General features: G+C 39.3%; 1 protein-coding gene across 1 annotated transcript; it reads left to right on the forward strand.

Annotated features, from left to right (window-relative positions):
• Nucleotides 1–2482, forward strand: LOC114535483 (ATP-dependent DNA helicase RecQ-like). The gene is made up of 4 exons (XM_028556786.1): nucleotides 1–34; nucleotides 119–264; nucleotides 399–554; nucleotides 818–2482. The coding sequence occupies exons 1-4, from the start codon at nucleotides 1–3 to the stop codon at nucleotides 2480–2482; spliced, it is 2001 nt and encodes a 666-aa protein (XP_028412587.1).
• Nucleotides 2483–11289: the final 8807 nt, after the last annotated feature.

Consider the following 11289-nt stretch of genomic DNA (forward strand, 5'->3'; position numbering starts at 1 on the left):
ATGGCGGAAACAGTGAGATTAAGTGATATAGGAGGTCAGAGAGGTTATCTGATATCGTTTCGGAACAACTGTGTGTGTTGTCCTCACTGCAAAAGCACTTGTTGTTTTTCGCGAGAAGGATTACACCAGCATTATCGAACAGTGCACAAAGCTGTCACATGGACGGAAAATATTGTAATCGAAGGTGCGTCATTATTGCGTACGCGTACTGCGATGGAAACAATGAATAATTTGTTAGCTCTTTCAGAGAAGCGAAGGGAAACGGTAAGTTGATTCTCTGCAATCAATGTTGGTGTTTTCATTGTAATTATTGTTTATATTTTTGTATGATCGTGCGACATAGTACGCTGTATATAAAAATGTAAATTTTAACCCATAATATTTTATATGCTATATAGGGGAACAACATGTACAACTTGTACGAAATCGAAAGCGAAAATGGTCAGGACAGAACCAAGTTGTATTGTACGAGTGGCAAAGAAGCAGCAAAGTTTTATGGAATGTATTTGGATCACAGTATTACATTGCCAAGAGTGGAAGAGAATGGTGAAGGTGTAAAAATACATGTGTCTAGCAAATCATCAACATCTATTTACAAATTATGGCGTGCTAGAGACAAAATTTATGCCGAATCGATCTACTTCAAGTCGGTACGTATGTAATATTTAAACACATACAGCATGCATGCAACATATACTAACTGGATATTCAACAGTTTCAACACATGTACAAGTGAGAAGAGGCAATGGTATAAGATGCTATAACTTTGCAAGAATGTGATCTTTTATTTACACACCTGTCATCTTTCCTTGTATAGAAAATGCCTGTCAATTCATTTCCTACCCCTCAAGAGAATATTATGAACATAAATTGCGAAACACCAATGGATTTGCCCAAATGTCAAGAAGAGAAAGAGACATTTGTCCTAAAACACGTTTATGGGTATGATTCTTTTAGAGATGGTCAGCTTGAAGCTATACGCTCAATTGTTGGGTGTAATGATACAGTAGTTTTAATGCCTACTGGGTGTGGAAAGAGTGCTATCTATACTGTGGCTGCTGTCATTATGCAAGGACTCACTGTTGTTGTGGAGCCCTTGAAATTTATAATGGAAGAGCAGGCAGAAAAACTTCGAGCAAAACAGGTTCCTGCATTTTACTACAATTCCTCATTAACAGAATTGGAAATGGATTTTGTTGTGAATACCCTCTGCAGACTAAATTTACCTTATGCCATCCTTTTTACAAGCCCCGAGTGTGCAATGTCCAGTAAGCTGCAGCATGTGTTCAAGACATGGAATGATGCTGGAAAATTAAGCTTCATTGCAGTTGATGAAGCTCACTGCATTGACAGTTGGGGTAATAGTTTCCGTCCAGATTTTTTACGACTTGGTGACCTGAATGGCTTTTCTGTTCCAATGGTTGCTCTAACTGGCACTGCCACAGAAAGAGTAAAGAGCTGTATTGAGTCTACTCTTGGTATGGACAACCCAAATAGTATTCAAGTGAATATTTCAAGGACAAATTTATTTTTACAAATAGATGCGAAGAAAGATAAGCCTGTACAACAAATTGTTGATTTCATTAAAACTAATTGTCCGGGGGAGCAAGGAATTGTGTATTGTTCCCGAAGAAAAGACACAGTAAACCTTGCCCATAACTTGGCATCAGAGAATATTGATGCAGTTTTTGTACATGGTGGTTTGCCAGATGCGGAGAGAAAGAAATATGAGCAGGCTTGGTCTTGTGGTACTGCTAAAGTTATATGTGCCACTAAGTCATTTGGAATGGGCATTGATAACAAAAATGTACGATTTGTAATACATCTATCTTTTCCAGAGAGCATAGAGGATTATGTACAGGAAGTAGGGAGAACTGGCCGCGATGGTTCTCGTGCAATGTGTTTGCTACTTTTTGACCATAAAGATAGATCCTTCCATTTGCACAACATATTACAAATTGAAAACAAAGAACACATGGCTTACAAGTATAACCTCATGAACAAAATGGTGGAGTACTGTGTGGCACCTGGATATCGACACAAGCAGCTTATGAATTATTTTGGAGATGACTGCCAAGTTTGTGATGAAAGTGATAATTGTACATCAGAGGACCCTAGTCAGCCTCAAGATTTCACATTTATTTCATGCTTACTCATCCAATGCCTGCAAAGGTTACAACAGGTCCACAAGAAAGTAAATATTCTCATACTAACACAATTTGCAATGGGATCATCAACAGTTGTTTTGAAACAACTTGCTCTTGATAAAGCTCCAGAATTTGGCTCTCTTAAATGCTATTTCAGATCCAGAAATGGGAGAAAGTATTTACAGTCACTTATTTATCAACTGGTTATTATGGGAAAGATCAGTGAACTCCCTGTTGGTAATATAGAATCACCACAAATTGAAATTAAAACTGGGAATGTAGACAGTCTTTTGAGTGGTTCTGAGAGAATTGTTTTTGCACAATCTACTGTTTAAAATCAAATAAGAATAATTGAACATGTTAAGAATCAAGTAGACAGTCTCTCCAACAAGTAGCAGTAACAGTTGTATTTTAAATTTTGCACAAAGGTAGATTGCACTGAATACATATCTATACAGAATGTCAGTAACTGTATAATACTGTCAGTATATAATAATACATACATAAAGTATGTATTATTAATTGTATGTAATATATATTTATATATATATATATATATATATATATATATCCAAATAATTGACTGTAACAAAAAGATCACAGAACTTGACAATGGTTGGAGAGCGCTCAATACCATTACTGGCAGAGCGATAATATATATTTATTGAAAGACTAGCTTAGCTACTCGGAGTTTCACGCTATAAAGCGATCATCAGGCTAATGGCAGGTCTGGTTGCTATTCTCTATATTTACATCGTGATATAAGGTGTCGAATTACGTGTCTACATTTCGTAAAGAGTTCAGAGCGTTTGTTCAGCAGTGTTCTAGTTTTGTCTTTCATGATATGGAGTTTCTCCTCAAGGCAGAGGTTGCATCTTCTTGAACCGGCTTTGTAGGCTGGGACAGTTTTCAGTAGGGACCATGAAATCGAAAAATCTTTCTTAGCTTCCTTCAGCTTCCATATGTGTTTCGACAGTTCCGTCTCCTTGGCATACTTCTTATTCGCGAAAGATTTTGCGTGATTTCGGTAGCGTGTTTTGAAAACGTCCGCAGTGACTCCGATGTACCTGGCTGGTGGATCGTTGTTGCGCGTGGACACTTCGGCTTGGTAGACTACGTTTGATGTGAGGCATTTACCTTCAGCTGGGCATTTTTCCGGTAGTCTGCAGTTGCATTGTCGTTGTTTGCTTGTGTCGTTTGTGTTTGCGTTTGTCTGTTTTGTGTGTTTGTTCAGTATTTTCTTGTTGTGTTTGTTTATGAATGAGCGCATGTTGTCAAGACAGCCGTAGCTGATTCGTACGTTATGTCGATTGAAAATTTTATGGAGTTGATTGGAAGGTGGGAAGTGTTTGTCTAACAGATGTAGGAATTGTTGTCCGATGTTCGTTTTTACGTTTTTCGAATAAGGGGGTTATACCAGATTATATGGCGATGCCGTTTACGTTTTTGCGTTGTGTTGCTGCTGTCGATGTCTACGTTGTTGGTTGGTTGCTCGTACGTAAGTGTTGCGTCGTAGTTGCTTTGTCTCAGTGCGTTGTTGTACAATTGAGACGCAGCGTCAAAAGTTGTTTTGTCGCATGATAATTTGTTGATTCGCTTGTTGATGGATGATGGAAGTTGTCGTGTGATATTGGAAAGGCGGTTGATGTATAGTGGGTCGTCGTTGGGTTTTCTGTAGGGTTTGTATGTTCCGTTAGCCAAGTCAAGTGTGACGTCAAGAAAATTTACCCGCTTCAAGTTGGCCGTGGCGGTGATTTTCAGCCCGAAATTCGAGAAAGTTTTAGTCAACTGTTTTCTGGCTTTGTCACATAATCTGCCTGATGTAGTGCGTATAACGGCGAGGCCGTCATCGCGGTACAGTCCGACGTTCTCCAGTTGCCCTTCAAGTTTATTCAAGATGAATAGACCGACGAGTTCGCAGATTTCGGCCCCATCAAAACTTCCCATCGTGACATCAAAAGCGTTTGCGGCATTCGACTTTGTCCACGTTTGGTTGTTGTTGAATAATAGTGATTGTCTGGCGTGCTTGATTATTTTGATATCCTGATCGCTAATTTTGGAAAACTGTTTAGCCCATTCAATTGCTTTGTCGAGTAGTTGCTCAGTAATTGATGGGTAGAATTCACATATGTCAAAGTTCAGGAAAGTGTGTTTGTCCTTGTTTTTGATATCCTTGAACCAAGCTGAAGGAAGCTAAGAAAGATTTTTCGATTTCATGGTCCCTACTGAAAACTGTCCCAGCCTACAAAGCCGGTTCAAGAAGATGCAACCTCTGCCTTGAGGAGAAACTCCATATCATGAAAGACAAAACTAGAACACTGCTGAACAAACGCTCTGAACTCTTTACGAAATGTAGACACGTAATTCGACACCTTATATCACGATGTAAATATAGAGAATAGCAACCAGACCTGCCATTAGCCTGATGATCGCTTTATAGCGTGAAACTCCGAGTAGCTAAGCTAGTCTTTCAATAAATATATATTATCGCTCTGCCAGTAATGGTATTGAGCGCTCTCCAACCATTGTCAAGTTCTGTGATCTTTTTGTTACAGTCAATTATTTGGATATTATCGCTCCTTATATTAGTCGAGCGCTCTACTTGGATTGGTTCTAATACAGAAGACATGCAACAGATTCGGTTTAACTATTCTCTTAAAGGACTTCCCTCACACGATGAACGGGACCTTATTAATAAAACGGAATCAGCCATCCATAGAATGCGCTGGAAAGCGCACTTCTTCCTACAAAACGATGAAGAACAGCAAACGACCAGAAAAGAAACGTACGGCCTGAGATCGAAGCGAACACCACCACAAGTTCCTGAGATGAAATCATTCGAAGATGATGTCGCGAAAATGTTAGTGAATATCAAATTCCGCAGATATAATGACGATTTCATCAAGAAGCTAGAAGACGACAAACAAAGAATCCGCACATCTCCCAATGTTTTCATCCCAGCCGACAAGACACGCAACATGTACGAGATGAGCGCGACCGCCTACACCAAAATACTATCAGAAAATGTGACCAAGGCATACAAGATAGCCAACGTCAACACCGCGAAGGACATCAATAACGAACTGAAAACCATTGCCTCCAAACTCGAAATCGATAATCGCATCGAACCTATGGCCCAAACACCAGCGTTTATCTCACTTAAGGACCACAAAGAAAACTTCGAAAATAACCCGCAATGCCGTCTTATTAATCCTGCCAAGAGCAACCTCGGAATGGTTAGTAAGACAATCCTCGACAGTATTAACAACAACATCCGCAAGCAGACAAACAGCAACCAATGGCGCAACACCGATGACACGATCGCGTGGTTCAAGGATATCAAAAACAAGGACAAACACACTTTCCTGAACTTTGACATATGTGAATTCTACCCATCAATTACTGAGCAACTACTCGACAAAGCAATTGAATGGGCTAAACAGTTTTCCAAAATTAGCGATCAGGATATCAAAATAATCAAGCACGCCAGACAATCACTATTATTCAACAACAACCAAACGTGGACAAAGTCGAATGCCGCAAACGCTTTTGATGTCACGATGGGAAGTTTTGATGGGGCCGAAATCTGCGAACTCGTCGGTCTATTCATCTTGAATAAACTTGAAGGGCAACTGGAGAACGTCGGACTGTACCGCGATGACGGCCTCGCCGTTATACGCACTACATCAGGCAGATTATGTGACAAAGCCAGAAAACAGTTGACTAAAACTTTCTCGAATTTCGGGCTGAAAATCACCGCCACGGCCAACTTGAAGCGGGTAAATTTTCTTGACGTCACACTTGACTTGGCTAACGGAACATACAAACCCTACAGAAAACCCAACGACGACCCACTATACATCAACCGCCTTTCCAATCACCCGCTATCACACGACAACTTCCATCATCCATCAACAAGCGAATCAACAAATTATCATGCGACAAAACAACTTTTGACGCTGCGTCTCAATTGTACAACAACGCACTGAGACAAAGCAACTACGACGCAACACTTACGTACGAGCAACCAACCAACAACGTAGACATCGACAGCAGCAACACAACGCAAAAACGTAAACGGCATCGCCATATAATCTGGTATAACCCCCCTTATTCGAAAAACGTAAAAACGAACATCGGACAACAATTCCTACATCTGTTAGACAAACACTTCCCACCTTCCAATCAACTCCATAAAATTTTCAATCGACATAACGTACGAATCAGCTACGGCTGTCTTGACAACATGCGCTCATTCATAAACAAACACAACAAGAAAATACTGAACAAACACACAAAACAGACAAACGCAAACACAAACGACACAAGCAAACAACGACAATGCAACTGCAGACTACCGGAAAAATGCCCAGCTGAAGGTAAATGCCTCACATCAAACGTAGTCTACCAAGCCGAAGTGTCCACGCGCAACAACGATCCACCAGCCAGGTACATCGGAGTCACTGCGGACGTTTTCAAAACACGCTACCGAAATCACGCAAAATCTTTCGCGAATAAGAAGTATGCCAAGGAGACGGAACTGTCGAAACACATATGGAAGCTGAAGGAAGCTAAGAAAGATTTTTCGATTTCATGGTCCCTACTGAAAACTGTCCCAGCCTACAAAGCCGGTTCAAGAAGATGCAACCTCTGCCTTGAGGAGAAACTCCATATCATGAAAGACAAAACTAGAACACTGCTGAACAAACGCTCTGAACTCTTTACGAAATGTAGACACGTAATTCGACACCTTATATCACGATGTAAATATAGAGAATAGCAACCAGACCTGCCATTAGCCTGATGATCGCTTTATAGCGTGAAACTCCGAGTAGCTAAGCTAGTCTTTCAATAAATATATATATATATATATATATATATATATATATATATATATATATTTGTGAGTAACATTGTAGGTTTTTAGTTTTAACTGATATCTACAGTAGTATAAATGTCTGGACTTGCAAGTCCTGTGCAATAACAAAACAAAGTCAGATGTATCAAGCCATGAAAAGAAACACTACAGTCTGTTGTACTTGCTACAGATTCATATAATTACTTTCCAAGCAACAATTCATATCTCAAATCTGGGAAGCAGTCATACAGTTTTCTTGAAAAATCAGCTTTTATTTTTTTAAGTCCCTTCTCATGAACATCCAAGAAACATTTTGGAACCTTTCCACTGCTGTTTCCTTGACCATCAACAGGGAAACACAATGGTGAATCTTCAGGGGATGCCATTGGAGATAACCATCCATTCCTTAAGCAGTACCAGGCACCCTTAAGTTGATCTTGAAATGGATCAGCAACTGAATGGCGGGTTGTAGAGTGTACGTCAAATGCATCTTTTGATGTGTATCCAAACCGGATCTGCTTCAGTATGTCAAGAGATCCCATTAATCGCTGGCACATTTTCACAGATGTATGTCCTTCAGTTGAAAAAAAAACTTCAAGCAATTAAAATTGAATGAAATAATAAAAATTGTGATGTACAATAGTCATTAGAACTTTTTTTGCATTCAACCAGTTAAATTTGCATTACACACATACATACACCATACATAGCAAAACTGTAATACCTGAGACATATCTCTTAAGAGGTTGCACAATTTCTGCCTCTACATATGCATCCAGCTCTAATCCACATCCATTTCTTCCTGTCACATTGACACTGCAGTTTTGTCTCAAAATTTGTCTAAATGCCAAAGGCCATTTTCCAATAAAATTTACTACATGAACAAAATATTCTGTGTAGTAGTTTGGGAAATTTAGCTGAGCATACGCTGGTAGTTGCTGCATAAAGCAAGTCTCTCTTGCTAGTCCCAAACAGTGGGAAGTTGAATAATCGTACAATTCTAATAATGGACCAAAATACAAAAGTGAGTGAGTCAGCAATCCACAATTTCAACTGTTCAAGCAGTACTTTAGTGTGGCTATTGGTAGCATGGTGACATCTCAACAACATGGGTGGATCAGGATAAAATGGTGACTTCTTAAACTCCATGACTGCTGCCAGACCATAGGACCTGGCACCATCTCTTACTGCCTCACGTATACGGTCCAAATTACCTTCACCAAACTTCTTTTTCTTAAAAGCCTCCTTTGTTAACTTTGGTCTCTTTAGAACTTGTTTGACTAAATAATGAAACCCCCCAGGGCCTTGCTCTTTTAGACAAGCTTCTGCCAAATATCCTTTATTGTGCATGTCTCCAGGAATGATACCAACCCATTCATGATTGCCCGTCCTTGACATTACACCTCTATTTGTTTTGCATGTGCCCACATCACCCACAATGCCTGTTAAAAAACCAGGAGAATGCCTATTGCAGGTTTTGTCAGCTGTCTTTTCATTAGTTCTACTTATATGTGGGTGTACACCTGCTTGCAAAACAGGATCATAACAACTCAAATCAGCATCTTCTTCATCTGAAATTACAGGATCAAGGATCTGCAGGATCTCAACAAGTTCCATCTTCTTTGCGACAGCTATTGGACTGGGGACATTGACAAACAGGGCACCTCTTACAGATGCTCTTGAGCTCACAAGCAACTTGCATATTTCTTTGCTTTTCAGAATAACAGCAAGTATAAGTGGTGTACAACCACATTTTTCCTTGGCATTTGGATTACATCCAACATGTATCAAACACTCCACGACATTCAAGTTTAACTCCTCAACAGCAGCATGCAATAATGTTCTTCCCAAATGGTCATGTATTGTTCTAATGTATGGCTGTTCTGAGAGTTCCTTCACAAGTCGTTCAGTTTGGTCATTCTGAATCGCCAAGTTAACTTTGTGCTTCAGTGAATCAAAAGTGCTTTTCAACAGATTATCTTCACTTTCAAAAAGTTTCTGAAAACTGCGTACTGTGGTATCTTGTTTGCCTGCATCATCCACTGGTTCATGAGTGTCCTGTTCATCAGCATCATGATCAACTGCTTCATTTGCCTCAGAACTGGACAGTTCTTGTCTAAATGCTTCTCTTCCATGTGAATGATGGTTCATCATCATGACAAATTCTGCATGCTCCCGTGCTTGTTTCAAACAAAATGTTTTAGTGCTGTTGTCAAAAGGGAGTTTCTCATGGCTACTATCCAGAGATGATGGCAGTGAAAATTCCTGACTAAATTGGTCTAAGATGGTACATGTGCCAGCAAGAGTACTGTTGTTCTCTAACAATAGTGGTAAAATCGTGGTATTGGTTTTCCTTGATGCGTTTGTTAAGTCTATATGTGACAAATCCTCAGAGATTTCCAAATCAGACGAAATATTGAATAATTTTGATGAAAGGCAATTGTTACACTCCTTCTCAGACATTTCTTCAAAAGGCTTCTCTGTTGAGAAACCAAGTCCATCCTTAAGAAGTTTGATCAGGTACAAGTCAACATGTTTGTTCCATAGTTCAAGATGTTCTGGGTTTGTCTTTATATCCACATTTGCAGAAGTAAAATTCTTCACATCATGTTGACTTTTGCAAGCAGTCTCTTGTAATAAAAGATCACCCAGCCCTTCTAAATGGGGAACAAGAAGTCCTCAAACAGTGAAATTCCACATGTTTTGACCATATGCTTGGAATAATTGATGGTGTCTTTTGTTACCTCGATAGATGTTCACATTGTCAATAAGCAGTATCAATGGTGTTTCATTTGGTGTTAAGGTTGCCACATATTTCTCTTTTTCTTCAAGTTGTTTATCGAAGAATTTCATTAGAGTGTCCCAATGTATGGTGATACCACACTTATTTAGCATGTTTACCATACGGCACCCAGCACCATAGGAGACCAACATAATTGTAAACAATAAGCAAACATCATTTCTACAGTGTCTGTTCCGAAGACTTGCCAGCACAGAAAGTGCATGTATGGCACATTTTGATTTCCTGTCAGTCTGTTCTGTGTCAGGGAATAGACATTGAAGAATTCCATGCAACATTGGGCACTCCTTGATGAAATCAACTTTTAAATTTTTGAAAGTGTCTCCAGTAATTTTCTCTTCTGGTTTATTTTTGCCAGTTCTAATACCAAGATCTACTAAGTTACTTAATTTGTCATACTCTGAGATAATAGTAGCCCTTTCTGTGGTAGTCAGTTCTCTCTCAGATTTTCTGTCCAACAAGATTTTTAACTCACGTTCATAAATCAAATCAATCGAATTAGCTAGTTCTGAAATACTTTTCATTTTGTCATTGTACATGTTAATTATGGTTCTGAGATAAACATCATCCTTCACAGCCTGGTTAGACAAAATGTCATCCATTAGGGCCCCTGCTTTCTTCTTGTGTGTTGAAACATTTTGCTGAAGCTGATAGATTTCAGTGTTCCCACTTAACTGGAAATCACTACTTCCAGTTCCATCACTACTTACCACAAACGAGATAGATTTCCTAATGTTCCTGTACTCGTGTTTGTGCTTGTCGTATGTTGCACCGGGGAATGTCGATTTAACAGCTCTTGTTGTCAGACTTTTGCTACTTGTTTTGAGTAGCTCCATTACCTCAGACTGGTCTGTTTTTTTATCCGGGCTTTCAACATACGTTTCTTTGAGCTTAGACTCCAACATCTTCCTTCGTTTCTTGCAGCCATCGCCGTGTAATCTTTGGTTTTTTGGTGGAGGTTCACCTTCGCAAGGACCAATTGCTGCTTCATGCCCTGATCTTTTGAGCCTATTTGGCTTTATCGGAGTACTGTGCAGTGGTCCCTTAGAATCATGTTCTATTAAAATAGCAGTATAAAATCACTAGTATAAGTACTGAATACCGGTCCATTGCGGGCATTGGTGTTATTGGATTAGATAAATTATAAAATAAATGTTCACACACAAAACCCATAAAATGAAGGATAGGTTCTAGAATACCGGTTCACTTTACACAACACTATAAAGGCGAAATGAAATAAAGTTTAACGTACCTTCTAACGATAAGTTGTGAATAGAGTCATTTAGTATGTCGATAGCGTCGTCCTCAGCGTCCTGGTGTCCGATATGCAAATCGCTAACATTTGCATTTTCCATGCAAATCACCAAATAAAGGCAAAATGTGAACAGGAAGTCCCTTTAATCTACATTTTAATCTAGATTTATGAAAATCTCCACATAATGTAATATAAAAAAATGTCGGATGGCAGATTACAATTCGGCAAC

This window comes from Dendronephthya gigantea, unplaced genomic scaffold (assembly GCF_004324835.1).
Source record: "Dendronephthya gigantea isolate DGI-Jeju-01 unplaced genomic scaffold, DenGig_1.0 000119F, whole genome shotgun sequence".
NCBI lineage: Eukaryota > Metazoa > Cnidaria > Anthozoa > Malacalcyonacea > Nephtheidae > Dendronephthya > Dendronephthya gigantea.

Excerpts from the sequence above, each read along its gene's own strand:
- LOC114535483 (XM_028556786.1), top strand. The coding sequence starts at position 1 with ATGGCGGAAACAGTGAGATTAAGTGATATAGGAG. Across the intron at positions 265-398 it reads CAGAGAAGCGAAGGGAAACG|GGGAACAACATGTACAACTT; the intron begins GTAAGTTGATTC and ends TATGCTATATAG. Across the intron at positions 555-817 it reads TGGAAGAGAATGGTGAAGGT|AAAATGCCTGTCAATTCATT; the intron begins GTAAAAATACAT and ends TTCCTTGTATAG.